Source organism: Daucus carota, chromosome 3, assembly GCF_001625215.2.
Source record: "Daucus carota subsp. sativus chromosome 3, DH1 v3.0, whole genome shotgun sequence".
Lineage (NCBI taxonomy): Eukaryota > Viridiplantae > Streptophyta > Magnoliopsida > Apiales > Apiaceae > Daucus > Daucus carota.
Window position 1 is genome coordinate 38,207,288 of NC_030383.2, and position 25,329 is coordinate 38,232,616.

Sequence of the window (25,329 nt, forward strand, 5' to 3'; positions counted from 1 at the left end):
GTCATAGTTCAATGTCAACATAGGCCTGAATGGGAGGATGTTAGATTGCAGTGAAGAAGAAATAATGAGATCATTCAGACCCCTCAAATTCAACAAATATGATGTACACGGTAGAGTTTCTCGATGAAGACAATTCAGTTAAGGTAAAAGTGGGAGAAAGATGGCCAGAGGATACTAGATTGGACATCACCTGAAACCAGGGGGTTGCCTAATAAATAATACTGCAAATAGAGGGACGTAAACCAGAGCCATGCATCGTAGATCAATTTGTTGAAGGGATCGTAGAGTTCACAAGTGAAGATCAGGCAGAGGTTAACGAAATCAGCTCCGAATCCAAAAAGAAAAACTGATGATTACTGACTAGCGAGCTGACGTCTTCAACAATCCTCGTCGAGGAGGACCAATACACTCACTCCCTCATGCCAATTTACTACCTAAGCGTACGCTCAATTATAAAATTTGTGCCTTCTTTTATTAATCAATTTGCTTGAATAGATTCTTTATTTGGCAACAGAAATGGCTGAGGATAAAGAGTTGGCCGCCAAAAAATTTGCAAAAAAAAATGGTTACTAGCCAAGGACACTTAAAGATGAATATATACTTGTCAAAATGGAATTACATGGTGTCTACATAAATGGAATTTTCTCCCCTCCACCATCAATCATATCAACTGCTCCAAAAGGAATTAGCCTACATTATTCGGATTTTGGAACCCGCATTTCACAAAAACAATGTGGCTGCCTCAACAAATTCATATCTACTTTCTTACAACCTATACACTTACTTTTCCCGCGGTAATTAACAGCTTTAGGAGAAGTTTATTGCAAGAACAAAGATGGCAGATCTAGTTGCCCTACTTCCACTTATTCATCCGAATCTCCGCGGCTTCCGCCTCAGCTCAACTTCCACGCCTGCAGTCCGCGGGAGAGAGTCAGAGTTAATTCAACACGTCTGACATATTTTTACTTAACATTATTAGTTTTGTGGTATATGCAAGCGGGGAGGGACTCGGGCCAATATCAGCCCGAGTCCCTGCCAACTGTCCTTAAACATATACTACTCCCTCCGTCCCACCCAAATGTATGGACATGTCAGTGGTAACCATTTCCGTATCTGATATCTGAACTTTGTGATATAAAAAGACGGATAAATTTTTTACCTGGATTTTGCCATCAGCGGTTCCTACTAATAAAATCTCTTCTTCATCATTTAGAGCCATGCAGAGAACTTTTCCGCTGGTACCAGTTTGAAGTGTTTCCTTTCTTTCCAGTTTCTTTCTACACCATACCTCCACTATCCCTCCTTTACACCCCAGGTATATGATACCGGAGCTTATTGCCATAGACCGCACTTCTAGCGCGGATGTCAATGATCCGATCATATTGTAGTTTGAGGTACTACATATCTTGATGCACAAAAATTGGGCATGAAATTAGTATTGACTATTGAGTTACTGAGATCATCTCTACAGGTCATAACAGTTGTCAGTTTATTTAATTCAACCGAAAGCATATTTTTTTAAAGCGGCAAAGTATTGAAATGAAGTGTCTTAGTGGTACCTTCAAAGTTGATCCATCCACGGAAGAGCTTACTGAATGTAGTTGTTCATCAGAGACTTGCAGCGCATAGATCGGATTTATTTTAGACATAAAATTTCTGGAGTTACTCTGGACAATACTGAGTGTCCCTGTTGCCAGATCGATTTCCTGCAGATTCAGGAGTTACACTCTCAGGAAAATAAAATGTAAAAAAACCAGAGGCAAAAAATGAGACTTGTCAATAGTTTTTGTCACCTGAATGCTGTTATCCTGACAACCACAATATAGTTTTCCGTGTACAAGGGCCAAGCACTTTACAGATTTCTTCGAATTCAGCAATTTAGATGCTCCATTCCAAGAGTGCACCTAAGGGAAACAGTATGGAACTTCTCATGATTTCTTGACAGGACGAGAAATTCAGATATATAGAAGATGCATTCCCTACCTTGATTCCAGGACCCTGAGGAATGAAACACGAAATACTATTTGCGACTGCTAGGTTGTTAACCTGATCCTTCATATCATATACTTGTTCGAATTGCATCCATTCATTGCCAATGGACCATGCCTATTGAGAAGTTTCGAAAAGGTATAAGCACTGAAGCTGGTGGAAAGAGTACATAAGGTTCAGGCAGAGTTTTAGCCATACCATAACTGTTCTGTCAAGTGAACCACTGTAAAGCTTATCCCCTAAATGTGAAACTGCCAAGCTCGTAACTGCCTTGGTATGCTGCCGTGTCTCTTGAATAAAATGTAAAGTCTCGCCTTTACTGCTCCACACCTTTTATGATTGGAAAAGAATTTTGATAAGATGATCTTGGTAAGTCATTTTCTTAACGTTTAGGAGAACCGATAACTTAACATTCACTTCCGAAGACAAATAAATAAAGAGTCAAGAATGACTACATAACGAGTTGGATCAAATTAATCACCTTAATCGTCCCATCAGAATGACCAGAGAAAATCTTGTCTTTGGAACATAAGATTGACAAAACTTCTCCATTTACACTGCAATCTTCTTGAACTAGTTCCTTGTGATTCCAAATGTCCTAAAATGAGAGAAGGAAAGATATAGAAATGCATAATACTAATTTAGGGGTCGCGTTATGAGAGACAACTTACACTGCTGGAATCTTTCCCTTCGGATAACACTTTCAGCATCTCAAAAGCAACCGAAGATGACTTTTTAAGCTCACGCAGGCCTTTCAAGATATCTTTCATGGAGGTTTTCAGATCACGAAGCCCATCTGGGATTTGAAGCATCATGTGTAATTGGTAAAACTTAAGGTTTTTCTTTAACTAATTTGAGATCTATAGTCATGAAGGGCTTTTCTAGTTGATTGAGTTCATATTCATCATCAGAATTTCACACTACCATAACCAAAGTCCAGAACATCAGAGTATTAGTCGTCGCATTCTTGCATTCTCTTACTTTATTGTTGTTATGCTAATCTTGTAATTATTAGTTCTTCAGGGACTACCACGCATTCTTTTTGCTAATTATAAGAAAGCATATTTACTAAAATTATCATTATATACTATATTTCAGTACAATGTCCACATTGTCACTCTAAAAGAGTGATTTTTTACCTACCAGGGTCACGAATGAAGCATCTTAGAGCAAGCATAGAAAGGGCTCTATCTTCTGTGTCCTTGGCAGACTTGAAGATTGATACGAAGCGCTTAAGCAAACAGAGACGGGCTGTTCCTCGAATGCCTGTATCTGGAAGAACATCAATCATGTGTACAAGCCATGTGGCAGACAAAAAGCATGCTGAACATAACTCTGCATATCGACTTTTTAGTCCCTCTGCTAAAGCCTGAAACAGTAAGCCAAACTCATGGCTGACCAGAACATATGCCATTTTTCTCTCCCATTCCTCAGCAGCCTTCTCATCCTCCTGCAGATGAAGTAAATTATTAATTTGTATGCAATGTAACTGTATGTTGTATAACTAGATATGAAAAGTTCAATGCACAGCCTATTTCTAGGAAAAAAATGGAACTAACCAGAATTTCTTCACTAGGAGATCTGTGAAGCTTTTCCTTCCTCAGTATAGATTTATATTTTTTGTCAAGTCCTGCAGACTTTAGAAGAAAAGCCCTGGCTAGAGGCATTCCCGAATGTGAGAATCTTCCTTGAAGTGCCACTATTGTCTCTGCAGCAGCTATTTGAGCAGCAGGAGAGTCTGTATTCTTAATACATGAAATTAGACTACCAATTGCCTCTTCTCTGTATATACTAGTCTTCCTCGGCTCCACCTGGTTTGTACCCTCATGATTAAATACTATTAAGAATAAACTAGAGACACAGAAAGCAACAGAGTTAAGACACAAACCAGAATGTCAAGCTGGAGAAGCAGACCAGCCACAATGGGACACTGTTCAGGGGGAGCTGTTTGCAGATATACGAGTAATGTATGCATTGTACTAAATCTCCCTTCATCTTTTATGATATGGAGGACTTGCTCATTGAAAGTCCTTCTGGAGAAATTTAGACACAAAAAAGTACTTATAGCGGAAATGCTCAGTTGCAGCAATTTAAATACTCACAGCCGTGCCTTATCTAAGACTTGAACGTTCAATTTATTATTACCAAGAGAGGAGAGGGGTGTCTGCTAGGTTGAAACTAAATTATAAATCTATCAACGTTGTTATTGCTTTTTATGATTTCATTAAGAAAAGAAAACCACGAATGAGACGTACTTGTTGAGTTTAACTAATTCTGAAAGAAAGTAAACAATCTGGAATCGCTCATCATCAGTTGCCCCGAAGAAGCTTTCTAAAACTGGAGCAAGTTCAGCCTTATCAGCAATGACATTCCTACAATGTCCATCCTCCTGCATAAACCTCAACAAAATACCAACTGCTTCAAGCCTTTCCTCTTGCCACTCAGCTTCCAAGCTAGTCACAATATTTCCAATCACTTCTTCTGAAACCAAACCGCGCATAAATCCAGATAGAGTGCTCTCTTCAGCACTTGCAAGAATTTGTCCAAGCAAAAACAATGAAGCAGATTTCGGTTTTATACACATTGTAATTAATTCGTCTTCCTTCACCCCAAGAACAGATAATAGGGAATCCACAATATCCATATCGATAAGGATCATGGCAGAAGGTCTTAGCAGATAAACTAATACAACAGCCTCTAAGAACCCCCTCTTGAAGAGTGCTACAACACATTCAACATCAGAATCCACTCTTGTTAGTGTCTGGACCACTCCATCATCTCTGTACCCGAGTTCAGAAAGAAGGAAAACGGTTGCCCTCAAGACTCCTTCATCAACCGAATGAAAAAGAATTTCCACAAAACCATTTATAATAGGTGGTTTGGAGAGAATACTCTGAACATCTAGTTTTATGTCAGCCTCGTGCCAGAAACGCTCAATCCACAAAACGGCCATTTCAGATTCCTTCAATATTTCAGACATACAAAGGTTTTTGATGGCAACTCTAAGCTCCACAACACTACTATCAATATTAACTTGGCCTATGACACTATCAGGAGAAACCGAACGAGTCATGGAATTAAAATTCGGATCACTTTCCTGATACTGATTATCAAACTGTGTTATAGCAAAACTGGGATTCTGTTCTCTCCAGCTTGCAATCAGACGTTTGAGCACATAATTTGTTTTAGGCAGCTGAGCTCCATCCAGCTTCTGTCGCGTGATAGGACAAGTCGAGTTTCCTCTATCTATCCATTCTTGGATTGCTTTACGCTCATAAGTCTGTCCAGTCTCAAGTGTCACTGGATCATCAAATATATTACCTGTTACAGGACAAACAAAATCCTTCGGAGCAGCTTGCCTTCCTTCACCAGCAGGGCTATCCATATGTACAAATACAGCCCTTTAAAAAGTACCAACAAGAATGAAAATCTGAAAAGAGCACTAAGATGCAAAACACAATGTAAGTTGCTTGTCTGATCACTTGTGATTCTTGAGGTCCGGGCTTCCGGTTTCAGGGGCTGCCTTGCTTTAATGCTTCCAGTGATTCTTTCATTATTCCTTACCAAAAAGACACAAAAAACTCTCTTGTAACTAAGGTGAACTGCTTAGGAAACTGAGAAAGAGAGAATAAAAAGTTATTGTTCGTATCGATTACCTTTTTCTCTCTGGAAACTGTAAAGAATTAAAAACTGTCTTCGGCTAAAAATCATAATGGTCTTGGATTGAAGTTCCTGACGTTTGTGAAGATACCTTGCCACCTTGGTCAGGTTGGACTATTAGGAAGACCATTTCCTACAAGTAGACAAGAAAGAAAAATTCTGAGGCAATTTAGATACCAGTTTAACTTAAGCCCATGTTGGCTGACAACAAAGTTTTAGAAAGATAATATCAATTTCTGCCATGTGTGTAAGTTTGGGTGGTCATGTTGGATTCTTCCAAACAGATAAAGGGGTGCTGACTCTAGGCATCATTGTCATATCTAGAAAACTACTTGTGCATGAACACATGCCAGGATTATATTATTACACAGAAGGCTTCAGGAACTTGCAAAATCTACCAAACCCCCTGTTGCAAGGTCAAATTACAAGTTCCGTTTGGTTTTGGTACATGCCCTTTTACCTCTGGCTACCTCCCAAAATAACAGCGAGCCAAAGCGTGCCCACGAGGATTCCTCAGTTGACCCAATTGTTTTCATTAAAAGGCCCAGCCGAAGAGACAACCTATCCTTAAAATAACATCTTAAAATTATTAAGGTTATGTGGTAAAATCTTAAATTTTAAATAGACTTTCGGGTCGTAAATGTAGATACATGTTTTTTCATCGTTGTGTGTGTTTAAAAAAAATTTCAAAATAAGTGTCGAAAAGATAACCAATCCTTAAAATAGAACCTTAAAACTTCTGCTTCAGAACCTCAAATTTTAAATAGACTTTTACGATCTAACTCCAAATACATGATTTTTGCATCGTTGTGTGTGTTCAAAAATAATTTCAAAATATAATACATAAACACGACATATTTTATGTGCAACTCTGCGGCAGAATTCGAATTAATACAAGAAATAATGCAAAGTGTCTTAAGAGTTCTTAGGCTAAGGGTTGTGAATAGAACATGACCCTCAAAATATAATATATAAACACGACAATTTTTGCATGTGCAATTCTGCTCCAAAACCCTAATTAATACTAGAAATAAAGATAAGGGTTCTAAGAGTTCTAAGAGGAACGTGACTACACTTCGTTTGAAACCAATTATCTTTATTTTTTGTTTTCCTATGTTAAATGAATCAATTATTTTTATTGCGGTTCCGATTATATATGCTATACAATTATTAGAAATTATGTTTAAACTAGCAGACAAGTTATGTGAAAAATGATTTGACTATATAATAGAGTCAAAGCATGATTATCTGTTAAGTGATAGTTGATAAGTTTAATGGGTTATATAAGTTGGTTTCTGATTATGTGTTGAGTGTTTATCGATATACGTGATATATATGTATATGTGATAGGGTATGGATACGGTGTTTGATATGTATAGATTAGAATCAATAGATTGTTTGGTAATTATAGTGTTGTGTTATTCTGGTAAAGCATTCAGACGAGACATGTACAATTGGAGATACTCAGAAAGTCAAATGGTGCTGCAAATTGACTAAGACATAAACCGAGGAAGCGAAACTGTATTGTGGATGGAATATAGCTAGAGATTGTCTAAAACTTATGATATACATAGATTGTGGGATTGGAAGGATGAGATTAAGTTGTGAGTCTTGAATTAGATTTAAGATAAGTATCTTGAACCCTTTTGTTTGATATATTACAAATATTCTGATCCAAGCTTTTTATATATGTTGCAATTGTTCTGCTTAATTCCTCCTATATAGCTTTTGTTTTCAAACACAAACCTTGAAACCCTGAATTCTAACTTTCATACACAAATTGATAACCATTGAATACCTATAATTTCTTGAGAATCCAATTATTATTGTTTCCATTCCATACTTATTCACATCCCAATTACTATTGCTTACCACAAGAATGCCTGATCTATGATATCATAAATATCATACAAGACAATACCATTTTTGAACTTGCCATCTATCTTTCATTTGATAATCCACATATTTGTGGTGCCCTTGAATTCTTTTCTTGATTACCAAACCATTATCATTATTGATTGAATCTCTGTTCATATCAGACTTGATTATCATATTCAAGTATTGGTTGGATTTCTATTGACATCTAAATTGATTATCATATTCAAAAGTTGATTCGGAATGAATGTTGTTATCATTGATTAGTGAGATTCTGTTCTGTTGATATATATATATATGTGGACCAAATTCGTGTCCAGACCTTGCAAGTGGTCATATTAGGCCAATGTGTGCCTTGGATCCAGTAATAGAACATAGGAGGGCCTGCTCGAGGTTAGTACGTGACTGATCATCGGCTTTTGTTTCAAAGGAAATTTAATTTGAATAGGATAGAAATCACGTTGTTCCATGTGCATATAGGTCGATCCATGAGCACATGAATTTACCAAGATAGCCTCGAGAGCTTAACTTCTCTGAGAGGCAATAGGTTCAAAAATTAGGAATAATATAATTTTCATAGTTATTTGCTTAAAAATTTTGAAAATTGTGTGAGTTGGCAATGTTGAAAATTTTATAAAATTACTTTACAAAGAAGACAACAAATATTACGAAATATTTTATTTTAATAAATAAAATTAGAAGGAGAGAATAGTTTAGGAAACTAGCTAATTTTTAGGATAAATATCAAATAGGTTACTTACTGCGTCCAAATGTATCAAATGAGTCACTAATTACAAAACTGACTCATATGAGTCACTCATTAGAAAAATTTGTATCAAAAATATCACTCTATCGTTAGTCGAAATTCTGAAAGTATTATATATTAAGTTTCCCACATTTTTTGTGAATGATATTACATTCAAATGAAAGGTTCCGAGTTCTACTATTTTAGCTAATATTGTTAGATTTTTAAAAGTTATCAACTATTTATTTTTAATTTTTTGATTGTTTTATTTGATTTAAATAAAAATAAATAGTAGATAAATTTTTAAAATTTTAAAAAAATATCTTAAATACTAAAATTCAAAATCTTTCATTTGGATGTAATACCATTCATAGAAAATGTGCAAAACTCAATATGTAATACTTTCAGAATTTCGACTAACGATAGAATGATATTTTTTATACAATTTTTTTTAATAATTGACTCATCTGAGTCAGTTTTTTAATCAGTGGCTTATTTGATACATTTGGACACTGCAAGTGACCTACTTAATATTTATCCCGCTGTATGGACGCTCAGACAAAGCAATGGAACATCAGAATTGATTTGTTTATGTTTGTATAATCTCCGATTAGGTTTGTTATTTTGGCTGCAAAGTTCACATGTGAGCATAAGAAATGAGATTGATCGTCACTTTCCACCCCATAACAACTCATCTGATATGACCCACAAATCATGCGTGAAACAGCTCAATTAGATTTGGTGCATGGCAACTTACATTACTTTATATCACACACTCAAATACTCAATTGTCTTTTGTTGTCTAACCTCCTACACTGCATTCTTATAATTTAATACACTGATTTATCATATTTTAACAATAAAGATTAGCTATCAACCGAGTATAAATATGTGTATTCGATATACTATATTATTATTCAAATAGAAAAACCTCGCTGCAAAGCTGTAGTAAAGGGAAAAAAAGGTAACTTTCCAACTTTGTTGGATTCTATTTCAAATACAAGGGCGTAACCACTTGAAACGTGCCATAATATCATCATCAAAAAAATTTTAGTCAATTTCATAGAAAGATTTATCGAACTTTTTAAAGATTTTTTTCATTTATGAAATTTAGGTGTACCCAACTCGAATTCTAAAAAATTATAAGAATCTTATGGATATTCAACTATGGTTTGAGAATTTAGAAGTAGGAGATTTATTTTTAGTTTACTTTGAAATATAAAACGAATCCCACAAATTTGTTTCAAAATTTACAAATACAAACATAACTAACGCTAAGATTTGTATATATGCATGAGTAGACTTGATCCTCATTTTGTTACTGCGAGAAGATCTCGTAGTAAGAAAAGAAAATCTGGCAATAAATAAAAGGAGTAATTGCAATAAAATAATTTTTTATCGGTTACAATCAAAGACAATTAATCGGTATGATTATGTCGGTCTCAAAAGTCCATGAGAAAATATTAGCTAGCGAGATGTCCTATTTAAAGAAAAGCATAAAATCTAAGATTATTTACGTAAAATCTGATCCAGCTAGGCAGGGATCCAGGTTTATAAGGAGAGCAACATTCGAGATCTTTGTTGATACTTGGGAGATGGGAAGCAATTATAATGGAGAGAAAGAGCTTGCAGCATCATCAAGAAAGGGGAAGAATAAGAAGAGTGGTTCTGAGAAGCCTAAGCAGCCACAGAGAGGCTTAGGTGTTGCTCAGTTAGAGAAAATTAGACTCCATGCTCAAATGGAAATGGGCGGAGATTTTATTCCAGCTCCTAATACTTTTCGTCCATTTACTAATCCTATTCAGGTTTCTATTTTTCTTGACCTGTGTGTACGAATAAATAATTAGTTACTGGAGTCGAACACCTGAGCTCCCGCAAGGGAACAAGAGCTCAACCACTGCACCAATCTTTGTTGGCAACTGAATCATCTTGAGTTTGTTATGCAGATGGGCTTGGGCGATTTGGGAAGACCAAATATGGGACATGGTGATTCACAGCCTACTACTAATAATACTGCAAGGTACTTGATTTATATACAGTATGATTCTCAATTCAATACCCTGAAATAAATAGCTATCTCATACTATGTAACCTGTTTATTGATTTATATCTCCACAATCATGTAGTTCTGACTATGTTTTATGCATTGGCATGCAGCAGATGGACGGCTGAAAATACCATCTTAAACCCTCACTATTATCAACAACCATCTATCACTAGAAACCTTATAGACCTAGAGCTAGAGGCCGAGGTTCGTACGTAGTTATTAACTAACCTCATTCTGCGAGGCTATATTTTGACTACATGCATCCATGATGAAACTATGTTGCTTGCCAGGGCTGTACAACGTAAATTTTTAACTAATTTTCTTGATTTAACTTGCAGGAATCAGTGGAGAAGAAGAAGAATGGCCAGATTGGGGATTCCATGGGTTCAGGCAGCCAGAGGTCGGGTTCGAGTGGAAGCCAGGAGTTGGATTTAGAGTTGAGACTGTCGCTTTAATCTTTATTTTTTAGATCATGTGATTCAGCATATGAATTGATCACCAGTAGTCTTGAATGTTTAGCTTGAGGGGATTAACTTCTAATATAAATTCATAGACTTGGAGTTTTTTCAGACTTTGTAAGCAAGTTTTCAGGATTTTTTTCATAAATTTATGGAACTTTCTCATGTCATGATTGAGATGATAATACTTTTAGTACTACGTCATGTATTTACCAATCTACGTAGAGCGGTCTTCTTTTGCTGAAATGGCTTCTGTCTATATATTAAAATTTCGAAGTCGAGAGCATCTTTAAATAATTTTGTAACACATTGATCTTACTCACTAAATTCCAAATTAGCCAAATTTTTCGTAGCAGGTCGTGGGTCTTGTCTTAAAGACAAGGTTTTCCTGTTTTCTCAGGTTTTTCAGTTTGGCTCTTTCTGTTGGAGATAGCTTCTACAAGTATTTTGGAACGAGATCTGGTAAAAAAGTGTGCTGCAATTTAGTTAGAAGAGAAGGTTTGTTGAAACATTTCAGGGCTTCTTCTAACACCTTAATATTGTGTTTGGTTGGGGTTAATGAATATAAAAGGGATGTAATGAAATTTGAACAATGTCAAGGACAAATATGTTTATATAAATTTCATTACTTCCTTCTGCTAAAGATCACACCCCCAATTTGAAAAAAAAAATATTCTATTTCTTCCTATACTCATTTTCCTCTCAAATTATCATAACAATTTTGCACTCACTCAATTTTTTAAAAAAACTTTCCTTCCACCTTTACTTTTTGTCATTTCATTTCATTCTCCCTAGTCAAACCCAACTTATAGCTTTAGATGGATCCGTTCAAAACATTGTATCCGATCTTTGATTTGGCAGAGGTCTCAATTTCAACTCTCTATCATCCCAAATGTTCTCACTATATAATATGAACAAGAAACTATTAATTGCCTCGAAGATGGGAGGCGATCTACTCTTCAACCCAAAAAATGGGATCTCACGGACATCAAGGCATTAATTGCCATGACAAGGAAAAGGAGAAGAAAGCCAAGTTGAAAGAAAAGCCATCGACATCATCTATGGACAAAATGCAAGAAAAATTTTGGTAATTTCTTAGCAGAAGCGCTCAACATCTTGAACTTATGACACAAAAGATGGGCTATGAGCACGATTTGTCCAGAGCAAGAAGAGAGGTGTCTGGTATCATTAATAATCGCTTAACCAAGCAAGATATATTACAACTTATCATAAGGCATTACGAGTTACGACTGTGATCTGGGCACTTCTAGCATGTTGGTTATCACTACTTATCATAAAGCATTACGTCTGAAATTGCGGTTTTAGTCTAATCAACATACTAATATACTTCTCTGAGATCTGAACTTTAGTTATGCAGCACTATGATGATGTTGTGTGTTTTTCAGCAAAAAAGAAGGAGAAGAAGAAAGAAACCCGAGGAAAAGAAGAATTTATTATATATCATGAGATTGTATAGTATTTTCGGACAGCTCAGATCCTCTTTCTCTATTGGCAAACCATTCAACTGTTCTTCTAGCAATTAGTAGCCATAGCTTCCTTTGTCTTTCCTCATTTCCATTAATTTTGCTGCTCAGTGGTTCATCTGTTCTAGTACTTGCTAAAAACCTTGGATGCACTATTATTTCTGACATTGATCTCTTCTCATCTAAGTCGGATATCTTAACTGCATTTTGTGCAACTCCTGTAAATGAAATTTTACCATTTCGCCCATGTCCATCTCTCGCCCTTGCAAAATTTTTGTACTTCACTTCCTTAGAAGGGAATCTATTGCTAGAGGCTTCACTAATCATCTCCGAATTCAAAAACAGAAGGTCTGAAGTACTCACACTGCTCCATCTGTTCTGGAGCAGGACAACATCAGCGACGATGATTTTATGATTTTTCTTATGCAAAACCCCTCTGGAATCTTCACTCTGGTCACTTCTTTTCTGGATTGCCACTTCTTCATCTCGAATACTATTTCTAAAGCTACTCCCCCGGCTAAAATAGTTATTATCTTCCTCCCGTTGCACAAAAAGTTCCAAATTCGAGTCCTGTCTCAAGTCTGATGGGTTCATCAACAATCTCAAACTATCTGAATATGTGATCAATGCAAGATCCTCGGAGCTCACTCTGTGCCTGCAGAGTGGACAGCTCGAATGTCTCTCGAGCCACTGATCAACACAAGTGATGTGAAAAGCGTGTCTACAGGTTGGAAGTAACCGAAGAATCTCACTATCTTGAAACTCTGACAAACATACAGCACATTCAAGCCCTTGTCTTGACCCTTTAAGCACACAAAATTTAAAAAAAGGGAGTGATTCAATTACTGTCTTATCGATTCCAGAATTTCGAGACCTTGATTGTGCAAATCTTCCTTGATTCAGTTGATTTTGTACAGATGAGTGGTGGCGGCAAAACTTGACACAAAGAAGAAAAATGAATGTCAAGGTAAACATAACAGCAAGAACACCAACCACAACCGAAAGACTTGGCTTAAAATTTGTTACTGCATCCCCTCTCGGCCTCCCGGGAGTCTGAGCTCTGATCACTGCTATAAACATCAACAGGTAGATTATTCTATGCATCATCTCTTGTCAGAAACATCAACTCGTTTTTTTTTACTATAATTTCTGCACTGTTTATCGGATGTCGAGAGTTCGATCCTAGTGAAGGTCCGCTTTAACTCTGTAAATATGCGACCATAATATATATAAGGCCGCGCTCTATGAAAATTATGGACTTAAATATGTTATTTTGCACCTGCTCGATATTTCAAGCCCTGCTGGATCACCACGAGGACATATTTACCATTGACATTGCATCAACTAATACATGGACTACGTAAATGTACAATAATTGAAGAAAGAATTTGTCATCAAGTTCCAAATGAGTTGCACCAGCAATCAATAATGTTGAAATTATGAGTGTCATAGTGTGGTTTAGTTATATGTCTTAGTCGAGTGTACAGATAAAATGATAAAAGTCAGCAACAACATTTCCTTGATCAAACATAGAGCAAATATAACTAGTGTTTCTGGTTTGATGATCTTATTTCATTTGTTTCTCCCTATTTTTTCTTCTTATCACCGGTTGTGAATTTTTCACTTGTAAATGTATGTAGTGGTTACAAAATATTATATGGCTTTGTTTAGGCACATGCTAAGCGTGGAAATTTTTGTATTCAGATTATTTTGATTGGTGTGGTTGGTGTATTTGCAGGAGGGTCTACCATTATTAAGAAGTAGAAGCCAATCAAAATGATCTAGATACAAAAATTAGACACAAAAATTGACGCGCTTAACATGTGTCAATGGCCATAAAAAACCTGATATTATATTACCATATGTCATTTTCAAAGACGGAAAAGACCTGAATGTCATAATTCTGAAATATGACCTAAATTTCACTATAAAATTCAACTTTGCCTTGTGTTTATATTTATTTAGACTAGCAAATAATATGAAATTAGCTAGCAAAAGAGCCCCGGTGTAGATACTTAACCGAATTAAAAGTCAAATAGATTGATTTTAGATACATGACTAACTTATGATTATATTATAATATCATTTAACTGATAATTGATAGATTCTTAAAACACACAGAGATGAAGAGTGAGATGAACAGAAATAACAAGTTAACAACTATTATATGTATCGAATTTGATGAACTTGTATAAATAACTTTTTACACGTGCATGTCCCTAAATTTGACTACATTATTATGAGTATCGTAACTCATGAACATACTAAATTAATTTCAGCTATCCACCTATTTCATGAGTTGGATTATATTATTCACGTGTAAACATTCTATCTCTTGTAAACAAGTTCTATTATAATTCGATTGAATAGTCCACTAAACTTTATTGATTGTCTAAATCTCGTGTATATGAATTATATTGTGTTAGTTCGAGTTAAATAAAAATATAGTTAATATCCTAAATTAGACATAATTGATATTATTAGTTAGTTTTCGAAAGAACATTATACTTAAAAATTTAATAAAAAAACATTTATATTATAAAAACAAATAAAATAAGCTATTAATTAGAATAAATAATACATTTTTTTTAAATAATTGGCCTGTGCCTTGCACGGCTTCCACGCTAGTTAAGATTATCTATAATGAGATGATATTGGGCTAAGTATCAATGATTAATGCAAATTTGCGTAGAAACATGTCAAAAATGTTAATTAAAAGATAAAATAAAATGGATTTAGCAATATTGATATATCGATGTCCGGCGGTAGGAAAATGAAATGAATTAGGAGGAAAAAAAAGAATGAGATGGAAAGAATAATCCGAAGCCGCCTAAACATACTACTCCCTCCGTCCCACCAGGTTCTTTACAGTTACCTCTTTTGGACGTTCCATCCATTTCTTTACATTACAAAACTTTCCCAAAATAGTTAATGGGTCCCACCACTTTATCATTTTTCCTTCCTTTTCACACTACTTTTACTCCACTATCTCTTTTTTATATATTAAAAATCGATGGGTCCCACCACTTCACCCACTTTTCTTCCTCTTTTTCACTACTTTATACATATTTCTTAACCTCCGTGCCCAAACCCAATGTAAACAATTGGGTGGGACGGAGGGAGTAGTTGTTGACATGTAAATAGTTGTTATAATGGAATTAAGTGTGGAGCGCGTAATTTAAAACAACTGGGGCAGTCGACGTGATTGACATTTGTTTCTTCGTAAGAAACCATCTTCTCGTACAACTTCCACACCGTGTTGAATTTTTCTCCTCGAGCTTATTCATTTATTTCTTCCGCACTTGCATTTCTCATCTTCGTTTTACATTTTCATCGATCAACAAAATTTAAACCACATTGCACAAGCAATCATCGATCATGGTGAGTGACACAAATGCTAGTAATGCTGATAGTAATAGTGTGATCAGCCCGTTTGGCGAGCTCAGTGTGCATTTATCTGATTCGGAACTCCGAGAGACCGCTTTCGAGATCTTCGTTGCGGCCTCTCGGAGCGCGAAAGCTGGCCGGACACTGAATTATGTCTCTTCTTCTTCTTACTCGCCGGGGAAGAAGGTGTGGGCCAAGAACTTGGTGGGCAGTCAGCAAAACTCACGAGCTGTGAGCATGGGAGAGGTGATGAGAGTCCAGATGCGGATTTCTGAGGAGTTTGATTCCAGGGTCAGACGTGCGTTGCTTAGAATCACTGCTGGACAGGTAATCCTAGTCAATCTCTCACAATTTCCGCCTTTTATTCAATCATGTTAAACAAATTAATAGTTACCGAGCACGGGTGGATAGGTCAAGTAGTTACGAGCTTATCCACTGTCGTCTCGGGTCCTCCGAGGATTTCTAAGAACAGGACTCATTTATAAGGTTATAAGTGATATTTATCAAAATAAAATTAATAATTACCAAAATTAATTTGTAGGATTCCAAGGTAATTTGTAATACTGTTAAGTTAAGACATCTAACTAGTTTCTCGACTTGTCGGTTAAAATGGTCTATAGGGGAACTTATGGATGACTACTCTTTAGTTTTTAGTTCATCTTGTTATAAGTTCAAAAATTGGACCTTATGATTGAAAGTAATTATACTCCCAACTTCAATATAAGCTCAACAAAACTACTAATGTTGATATGTTTTACTTTGATTACACTGTGACAAATATGGTAGAAGATATGACTAGTAGGTAGTAGCTGATAGATTAGCAAATAATGTCCTCCCATTGTAATATTATTACTTTTGATCTTGTATCAGTTAGGAAGGCGGATGGAGTCTCTGGTTTTACCTTTAGAGCTATTACAGCAACTTAAAGCTTCAGATTTTTCCTCTGTAAGGGAATATGAAGCAAGTCAAAAACGGATATTGAAGGTTCTTGAAGCTGGTGTCCTCCAACATCCTCACATGCCTCTTGATAAGACGAATGCTGCTGCTAGAAAACTTCGAGAGATTATTCAAGGGGGCTTAGAGAGACCCATTGACACTGGAAGACACAGTGAAACAATGCAGGCTCTCTGGAACAATGTTATGTCACTAGCTTGTAGATCATTTGATGGGTCTGTCTCTGATATATGTCATTGGGCAGATGGGGTTCCTCTTAATCTCAGACTATATCAAACACTTTTGGAATCTTGCTTTGATATTAATAAGGCAACATCTGTTGTTGAAGAGGCCGATGAACTACTAGAGCTTATAAAGAAAACGTGGGGGATTCTTGGAATAAACCTAGCATACCATAATCTCTGCCTTTCATGGGTGTTATATGACCGTTATGTTGCTACAGGTGAAGTTGAAAATGACCTGCTCAATGCTGCTCATAAATTATTTTTAGAAGTAGAGAAGGATGCAAAGGGAACAAAGGATCCTGCTTACTTCAAGATATTGAGTTCTGCTTTGAGCTCCGTTTTGAGTTGGGCTGACAGAAAGTTTACTGCGTACCATGAGACCTTCTACAGAGGTAACATTGATGTTATGGAAACTGCTCTATCCCTCATTTCCTTGGCCAATAATATACTCGTGGAAGACATGTCTCATGAATATGGTAGGGAAAGCAGAAAAGTTGACATCTCACGGGACAGAATTGACAATTACATTAGGTCTTCAATGCGCAGTGCATTCATTCAGGCAAGTTCTAGAATTCTGGCTTATATTGCTTAAATGGATACATAAACAAAAATTAAGGTCTAGGTCCTTATGCTCTTCTTGTAAAGTTATCTGCTGTCAAACTATGTACAATGTAATATACCTGGAAATTAACTCTTAAAAGTGAAAATCTTTGAATCACAATGAAAAATTCTCTCATACCTTCATGCTTCATGTCAGTATATTTTGCTAATCAGCATGTGAGACTCTGCTCTCTTCTATATATAGTTTGCGATTTTGTGTACTACAATTAATATTCCATGATTGCAATTTGTAGTCCTAGGTTGATGTTCTCCTTGGGCTACATAATGGTTCAACTCCAAATTCAACTCTTAAAGTGTTTATATTTTGCCATCATTGTGGTCTATTTGCAGTTCCCTGCCATTTTGTAGCCTGAATTCTACATCCACACTCGTGGTTTTTCTATTCAATATATATTTGTTTTATTATTTTCTATTTTGAGTGTGACTCTGATCCTCTATTTAACTTACCTTAAAGCAGAAAAAGGAGAAAATATATTTAAGCAGACGGTCGTCAAGCCACCAGCAGAACGCTCTTCCGGTTCTCTCCATCCTTGTACAAGACACATGTGATCTTGCTTTTAATGAGAAGGAAATATATAGTCCTTTGTTGAAGAGATGGCACCCTCTTGCCACTGGTGTGGCAGTAGCAACCTTGCATGCTTGCTATGCAAAGGAACTTAAGCAGTTTGTATCTGGTATCAGTGAACTGACCCCTGATGCTATACAAGTGTTGATAGCTGCTGATAAGCTTGAAAAGAATCTTGTGCAGATGGCAGTTGAAGATTCAGTTGATAGCGAGGACGGTGGAATATCAATAATTCAGGAGATGACTCCTTATGAGGCTGAAGTTGTGATTACAAGTCTAGTAAAATCTTGGATAAGGACAAGAATAGACAGGCTTAAGGAATGGGTTGTCAGAAATCTGCAACAAGAGGTATTCTTAATATCCAACTAGTTTTTAAACCTTGCACTTGTTTCTAGTTTGATTACTGATATTGATTTGAGGAATTGTGCTTAATATCGTCGTGTCAGGTACTAGTTTGCGTAAGTCAGTGCCTGGTCCGAGAATATTTGTAAGAACATTACAAATAAGAATGAGTTTAACACTAAGCTCAGTATATAACCATCATAGATATTGGATGGCTCTGGAAAGAAGTTCTAGAGGATGATTTGGTTCAAGTTTATCAAAGTGACACTTACATAATACATAATCAAAGTCACTAGAATATAAGCCAATAATTGCTCATTTCGCTGGGACTATTATACCTTAATTTCTGCCAATTATTTTGGCAGGCATATAACTTGAACACATGAAATTTTTTAAACTATTAGATATTAGATTCAAATGACTAACCTTAGGCCTTCTGTAATGATGTTGTCTTCTGTATAGGTCTGGAACCCACAAGCAAACAAAGAACGATTTGCTCCATCAGCTGTGGAGGTTTTACGGATAGCAGATGAAACTTTGGAGGCATTCTTTTTGTTGCCAATACTGAGGCATCCTGCATTACTACCTGACTTAATGAGCAGTCTCGATAAATGCCTCCAGTATTACATATTAACCACAGTATCCGGCTGCGGTGAGCAATACATAGGGAGCAAAATTTCATTTATATCTATTCATAAAATGTTGTTCTCTAGAATTCATCGTTACATTTGGTATAATTTACAGGATCTCAAGGTAAATTCCTTCCAGACATTCCTGATTTGACTAGATGTACAGCTGGATCGAAACTCCAAGCTGTCTTCAGGAAGAAAGATATGTTAGTTCAAAGGAGGAAACCTCGAGTTGGGGTTATAAATGAGGAGGACAACATGGGAATTCCACAACTTTGTGTTCGCATTAATACTTTGCATCACATACGGAAAGATTTGGATATTTTAGAAAATAGAATGATCACTCATTTGAGAAATGCCGGATATACTCAATCAAATGATATGGGGAAAATATTTAATCTTTCACAAACTGCTTGTTTAGAAGGCGTCCAACAACTGTGTGTGGCCACTGCATACAAAGTCATATTTCATGATTTAAGTCCCGTATTTTGGGATGGTCTATACGTTGGGGAAGTTTCTTCTTCAAGGATTGAACCTTTTCTTCAGGATCTAGAGCAATACCTGGAGATTATGTCATCCATAGTTCATGACAGAGTCCGCACTCGCCTGATAGCGGATGTAATGAAAGCTTCTCTTGATGGTTTTTTGCTGGTTTTGCTTGCTGGAGGCCCATCTCGTGCTTATTCTGTGGAAGATTCTATTATGATAGAGGAAGACTTCAATTTTCTTACAGATTTGTTCTGGTCTAACGGTAATGGATTGCAAACTGAATTAATAGATAAATTTGCAGTCACTGTGAAACGCATACTTCCTCTTCTCTACATGGATACTCAAAGCCTCATTGAACAATTTAGGACTTCCATATTGAATGTGTATGGCTCGTCTGCTACATTCAAGCTTCCATTGCCTCTAACATCTGGTCAGTGGAATCCTGCAGAACCTAGTACTATCTTACATGTTTTGTGTCATCGAAACGACAAGCAGGCAACAAATTTTCTTAAGAAGACGTACAACTTGCCCAAGAAACTGTGATCGGCTTGATTAGAATCCAGTAACCAACTTACTAACTTGCAAACTAGAAAACAAATGCTACGTGTACATAATATTAATTTATTGTATGTGCAAATTTTTAAAGAGTGATGTTTAGAGCACATTGATGAACTTGTCCATCAGTAAGTTGTTGAGCAACTTGCATTATCAGGAGGGCATCACATTATGCGTAAATCTGGATACAGACAATGGCTTCTGTGCATCTTAGAGATTGTAAGACTGTTTACATGTAAATGATGTTTGCTGTTTTTTAACTGTAAATTGTCTATATCAGGCTTCAGTTTTAGTTCTCATCTGGATTGGTTGCAGTTTCACCTCTCGTTTCGATCTTAATTCGTTTATTTCTAATTTAACCTTTTCATATAGTTATATCACGTAACACAAACCCTTAGGTTGTGTTCACTCGGAAAAATGTAATCAGCAGAGAATAAAACAGAAAATAATAAAAAAGTTTAATGGAGAACGAATAGAGTATGAGAAAATAGTGACTAGATAAGAGTGATCCTTGATTTTTCATGATGAAAATTGTAGGGAAACATGATGTTCAAGTAAAATGAGCGCTCCTTTCAAAATATGAGGGTTAAATTCTTATTTAAAATATAGTTGGAATTGGGATGATTGAAATAAAGAAAATTACGGACCTTTTCTCTAATCACCTCCAATTTAGAGTACAAATTTCATTTTATTTTCCCCATATTTCATTTCATTCAAGTGAACACAACCTTAGGACATGGATTGTGCCCAAGATAGCAACTTGTCACGGGTTTAGAGTTTTGTCGGGGCGTGACAAACTGCTTGTGCAAACCTTCTGATGATCACACATGTAATCATTAAGCAACAAATTATCTGTGCCAAAAAAATGTAAAGATTTGTTAAGTGATTAGTATTTCGACAAAATCATACTATTAGGAGTGCTTAAGAAGATAATATTGGATTATGGTATTCTTCCCAACTTAAAACCCATCTTTGGATCAATAGAGGGGATGTTTCTTCACTCGACAAGCCAAGATCATCAAAGGTGAAAGGAATTATAATCTTCGCCCTCTTCGGGGGTTCTCCAACAATACTCATCGTCATTCTAGCATAGGTTTTCCTTGAGTTACTAGAAGTACCAGTAGCTGTTTGACCTCTAGATATTATGTTGATCACTGGCCCTCGAGGCTGGTTTCTCCTATCACGATCATCATTGTCCCTACCACGACTATCATTATCTCGGGGATTTTTGTCTCCGTCCTTGATATACCTGGACAACTTGTCTTTCCGAATCAAAAATTTAATCTCATCCTTCGACGGCCACCAATCATCAGTTAGTATAATTCCTTATTCCTCTTTTTGGTGGGTGATTTTTCACCATCTTTCCTCTTCGAATACTTATTATAAGCATTATATCCAGTTTCGTCTCCACGCTTTTTAGAGCTCGTGGTTGGTCCCTAGTTGTTCTGGGATTTTCTCAAGCTTTCTTTAGCTTTGATATATTTTCCCTGGTCTCTCTTGAAGCTCATTCTTGTTATCAAGGGCTCTTTTGGCTAGTGAGCGACGGATGTAATCCGTGGTTACTTGTTGAAGGGCGATCATCGCTACCTTTTGGTCCAGATGCGGGACCTTGAGTGCCTCTTTGGTAAACCACTTCATGTAATCTCGAAGGGACTCATTTATACCTTTGTGTAGGTTTATCAATGAAGTAGAACTCTTGGTACTTGTCTTGATTCCAACGAATTGGCCTATAAAAGCCCTGCTTGGGTCCGCAAACAAGGATATAGAATTCGGAGGTAGACAACTATACCAGTGTCGTGACATCCCGCTCAAGGTTTGGGTAAAAGCTCGACACTTAATGGCCTCCGTGAATGGTTGCAATAGCAATGCATTCATGAATGTTCGCACATGATTAGCGGGATCACATGTTCCATCATAAGCCTTAATAGTTGGCAACTTAAACTTCCTTAGATCCTTGCATCCATGATCTCCTTCATGAATGGTGGAATCGGGTTATCTGGATCACCTGCAGGACAAATGAGTTCTGTTCATACTTGAGCGTTGAAGGTTCTCAATCCTTGACTGGGGTTCGCGCGGTTCTTTCCTTCCTTAGTTCGTGAGCATATATCTTTTTAACTGAGCAATATGCTCTTCAAAAGCTCAGATACGTCCTTATAATCTTGATTTGTAGCCCTATGGGGCTCGAAGTTGTTCATCCTTGAAAGGTTTCGGGTACCTCGGCCCCGGTCTCCATCGTTTCTCCTATGTGGGGAAATATCACCATCCCTTTCCGACTCTTCAGAGGAGTCATAATCCATCCACTGAGCATCATATTCGTTCGAGACACATCTTCCATGAGGGATGAGAGGTTTGGTTGGTCTGGGGGGGGGGGGGGGCTTCCAAAAATTAATAGATTTGAGGCTTGAGGAGCTGTAGTATGGGCCACTGCCGGTAAGGGTCAACGTGACTGGAAGTGCAGTGGTGGTTGGATTCGAAGGCCCAGCCCTGTGCCTGGAGAATGGAATTGGCTCTGTGGCAGTTGTGGTGGTGACTTGAAGGGTGAGCTTCGTACTTTACGACTATTCTCAGTAATTGAGATGCCTACGTATCTTCCACTGTTTGAAGAATCAAGTCAAAACGTAGTTCTAGTTATTAGGGATCGAGCCTTTTTTTCAGAGATCTCAATGTTAGAAATTGACTAGAAGTGAGATTCCAACTGTTAGAACCTAGTAGAAGTAGATACTTGTATTTGAGATAGGATAGAACTGATCATTAATCATTATCTTGTGTTATCGATGTTTATCTAGAACTCTCGATATTCATTTCTTTAGAATCAGAATCTTTATCGAACTCTTGAAGTTCTGAATTCTTCTTAATAGTTTCTCAGTTGAACTAGGAGTTTAGATATGGGCCAGTCCACGTAACTCATGTATGGATGTTTAATGGGGCTTTATTTATCCCATATTTATTGATTACAAAATTAAATAATATTTAGTATTTCAGGCACTTATTAATTGGACTTTTATATTTCTGAACTTTTAAATAATTCTTTAATAATTAAGAATTATTTCGACCTCTATCAATTATTTTAAGATATATATATATATATATATATATATATATATATATACACACACACTAGTATTTAAGCCCGCGTTGCTGGGCATATGCATAATAAATTTGTTTGTAATTGAAAGTATTCTTAGTTCGGTTGATACTGATGTGAAGAGAAAAAACGTCGATGTGATAAATAGTTAGAGACAGAAATGTTGAGGATATTAAAAGCAAATGTATGATGGTGAACTCTGAAATTTGAATACTTAAATATAGAATGCAAATCACATAACAGTTAACAGAGTTCTTGATACAGAGGTCTTGATACAGATTTCTTAAAATACATAGTTCTTACAGCAAATCCAAAGGTAGAATTCAAAAGTACAAAGTTTGTTAAACGTTATTACAAAACCATACATTACATAACATAAATAGTATGATGGAATAACAGGAATGCTGCATTTGTTAAACGTCCTCTCAGTGCATCCTTTTATTTGCGAACATCAATGGAGACGCCAATTTGCCAAACTGTACCATTCAATTCGGTTAGCATTTATTTAGGAAACCATACATTACATAAGATCCTGCACTGCTAACCTGAATGCATCTCTCAGATCCTGCACTGCTTCGTGTTGAAGATTTATGAAAAACCTTGTCGCTGGATAGTTTGTCAACTTTGGCTCACCTAAAACATTAAGTTGACAATGGTCTATAAAGGTATTAAAAAACAGGAGTGTATATATTTGAGGACTACCTTGGATAAGCCGAGCTTTAGAACTGGATATTATAACAATTATTGGATGTTGGCCAGCATTATGAACTTCCTGATTAAAAGATTCTGCCATTTCATCGTAGAATATCACTTGTGCAGAAGTGCTGTTAAGAGTTTTTTACAAATTTTCAGTTTGTTAACATGCAATAGTTGTATTAGAGCATAGATTTAAAAGATTAATAGAAACCTCATATCGTTGATGGTAAACTCAATGCTGTTTTTGACCTCATTATATTTGTTCCGGTATGTAGTGATAGGCTGCACTTGTTGTAGAATGCCAAGAACATCTACATAACAAAATAGGCTGTTACAAAAAACTAAGATGGGTTTAGCGAACTCTTGTAGTAAACAAAGATCACTCACCAATTAGAAAGTTGCTTTCCCTTGCAATGTCAATTAGAGCTGAAAAGTCAGTGAAGTGAAAAACATGACGCGGGATATAATCTACACCTTCAGCCACAAAGACCTCAGTCATATTATACAATTGGATGAAGACATCATTTTGAAAGCATCTTTGAGTTTGCATGGTACCATACTGCCTAACAACAAAGTTATGGACAGCATAGGTACCTCCTTCAGTAATCAAATTCTGAATTTGATTCATGTTTGCTGCATTTATCCATGCCTGAATGCGGCCTCCCTATTAACGCAAAATTACCATTAGTAATCCAGCACACATTGACAGTGGAAAAATGTTAGCTAAATAAAATGTTTTACTTACCAATTCATCGACGAAAATGCAGTGTATACCCACTGTATCTCCTTGACGATTAATGGCCGGCCAAAGCCTTGTAACTCGGACTTTAAGCTTCCATGCAAGTGTTGTTTGAGGGCGTAGGTTGGCTATCATTTGGTAAGGGATCTCAGCCATGTTTGTTTGAATTTTTTCTTTCAAGTAGAGCTGGAATTAAAGCCAAAGCTGAATGCACTGTATTGAATGTTTTAGTGCTCCTCACTGTTTTTGCTTTGGCTGGTAGCCTTCCTGTTCATATTTGCAGTCCAGTCTGAGTGGCCTGCAAAGCCTATTCTACATTTCTTGCTTTATCTCTCCCACCTGCAAAGTTAATTAAATTTTTGGTCATATATTTTTGGTAGTGTCCATAAGTTAAAGGTGCAGACATTGAATCACAAAAGTTTTTTCAGTTGATAAAAACTGCAGTTATGTGTATGTTAGTGTTTTTTGATGTAACTCTATGTAGAAATGCAGTGCATATTTTCATTTACCTCTAGTGCTCTGCAAAGTTGATGGTTTTGCTTTTGCCTGATACCTCCCATCACTGCTTCCCTACTTTGTTGGTTTGTCTTTGTTTCCACATCTGTTGTTGATACTCTGTGTCTGTTTGAAATTTGTTCTTTCAAACTTGTGTTGTCAAATTGAGTAGCTCCTGCATAATCTTGGGGAAAAAAAAAAGGAATATAGGTCTACTAAATTCTGATAGCTCAAACTGTATTCAGTTTGCATTAGAAATATTTTCAAAGTAATCATTCTTAATACATTGG

At 36.4% G+C, this 25,329-nt stretch overlaps 4 protein-coding genes across 6 annotated transcripts; 2 read left to right on the plus strand and 2 right to left on the minus strand.

Moving 5' to 3' along the window:
• Window positions 1–578: 578 nt before the first annotated feature.
• LOC108210654 (putative E3 ubiquitin-protein ligase LIN-1) lies at window positions 579–5,949 on the minus strand. Of its 2 annotated transcripts, XM_017382034.2 has the most exons (13): window positions 5,646–5,949; window positions 4,245–5,548; window positions 3,878–4,022; window positions 3,549–3,800; window positions 3,133–3,439; window positions 2,661–2,785; window positions 2,471–2,587; window positions 2,188–2,319; window positions 1,984–2,106; window positions 1,794–1,904; window positions 1,560–1,706; window positions 1,160–1,405; window positions 579–911 (listed from the first exon to the last, which is right to left on the minus strand). In XM_017382034.2, exons 2-13 carry the CDS (start codon window positions 5,372–5,374, stop codon window positions 894–896), a joined length of 2,853 nt encoding a protein of 950 aa, XP_017237523.1. In that variant the 5' UTR covers window positions 5,375–5,548; window positions 5,646–5,949; the 3' UTR covers window positions 579–893. The 2 variants fall into 2 exon arrangements, with proteins under 2 accessions (XP_017237523.1, XP_063944814.1); XM_064088744.1 differs by having other exon boundaries at window positions 4,245–5,949.
• A 3,710-nt stretch (window positions 5,950–9,659) lies between these two features.
• On the plus strand, window positions 9,660–11,050 carry LOC108213842 (protein SPEAR1). 2 transcript variants are annotated; one of them, XM_017385630.2, is made up of 4 exons: window positions 9,660–10,074; window positions 10,216–10,289; window positions 10,427–10,520; window positions 10,655–11,050. In XM_017385630.2, the coding sequence occupies exons 1-4, from the start codon at window positions 9,697–9,699 to the stop codon at window positions 10,769–10,771; spliced, it is 663 nt and encodes a 220-aa protein (XP_017241119.2). In that variant the 5' UTR covers window positions 9,660–9,696; the 3' UTR covers window positions 10,772–11,050. The 2 variants fall into 2 exon arrangements, with proteins under 2 accessions (XP_017241119.2, XP_017241120.2); XM_017385631.2 differs by having other exon boundaries at window positions 10,430–10,520.
• Window positions 11,051–12,205: 1,155 nt separating this feature from the next.
• LOC108211765 (E3 ubiquitin-protein ligase ATL42) lies at window positions 12,206–13,503 on the minus strand. Its single transcript, XM_017383447.2, has one exon. It carries the CDS (start codon window positions 13,363–13,365, stop codon window positions 12,229–12,231), a length of 1,137 nt encoding a protein of 378 aa, XP_017238936.1. The 5' UTR covers window positions 13,366–13,503; the 3' UTR covers window positions 12,206–12,228.
• Window positions 13,504–15,493: 1,990 nt separating this feature from the next.
• On the plus strand, window positions 15,494–20,325 carry LOC108215462 (protein unc-13 homolog). The gene is made up of 5 exons (XM_017387972.2): window positions 15,494–15,972; window positions 16,516–17,382; window positions 17,902–18,357; window positions 18,814–19,003; window positions 19,096–20,325. The coding sequence occupies exons 1-5, from the start codon at window positions 15,637–15,639 to the stop codon at window positions 20,010–20,012; spliced, it is 2,766 nt and encodes a 921-aa protein (XP_017243461.1). The 5' UTR covers window positions 15,494–15,636; the 3' UTR covers window positions 20,013–20,325.
• Window positions 20,326–25,329: the final 5,004 nt, after the last annotated feature.

Coding starts and splice junctions, on each gene's coding strand:
- LOC108211765 (XM_017383447.2), bottom strand. CDS start 13,365: ATGATGCATAGAATAATCTACCTGTTGATGTTTATAGCAGTGATCAGA.
- LOC108215462 (XM_017387972.2), top strand. CDS start 15,637: ATGGTGAGTGACACAAATGCTAGTAATGCTGATAGTAATAGTGTGATC. Junction 15,973..16,515: donor TTAGAATCACTGCTGGACAG/GTAATCCTAGTC, acceptor ATCTTGTATCAG/TTAGGAAGGCGGATGGAGTC. Junction 18,358..18,813: donor TCAGAAATCTGCAACAAGAG/GTATTCTTAATA, acceptor TCTTCTGTATAG/GTCTGGAACCCACAAGCAAA.
- LOC108210654 (XM_017382034.2), bottom strand. CDS start 5,374: ATGGATAGCCCTGCTGGTGAAGGAAGGCAAGCTGCTCCGAAGGATTTT. Junction 1,905..1,983: donor CTCAGGGTCCTGGAATCAAG/GTAGGGAATGCA, acceptor TGTTTCCCTTAG/GTGCACTCTTGGAATGGAGC. Junction 1,406..1,559: donor TGGATGGATCAACTTTGAAG/GTACCACTAAGA, acceptor TTGTGCATCAAG/ATATGTAGTACCTCAAACTA.
- LOC108213842 (XM_017385630.2), top strand. CDS start 9,697: ATGATTATGTCGGTCTCAAAAGTCCATGAGAAAATATTAGCTAGCGAG. Junction 10,075..10,215: donor CATTTACTAATCCTATTCAG/GTTTCTATTTTT, acceptor TTTGTTATGCAG/ATGGGCTTGGGCGATTTGGG. Junction 10,290..10,426: donor ACTACTAATAATACTGCAAG/GTACTTGATTTA, acceptor ATTGGCATGCAG/CAGATGGACGGCTGAAAATA.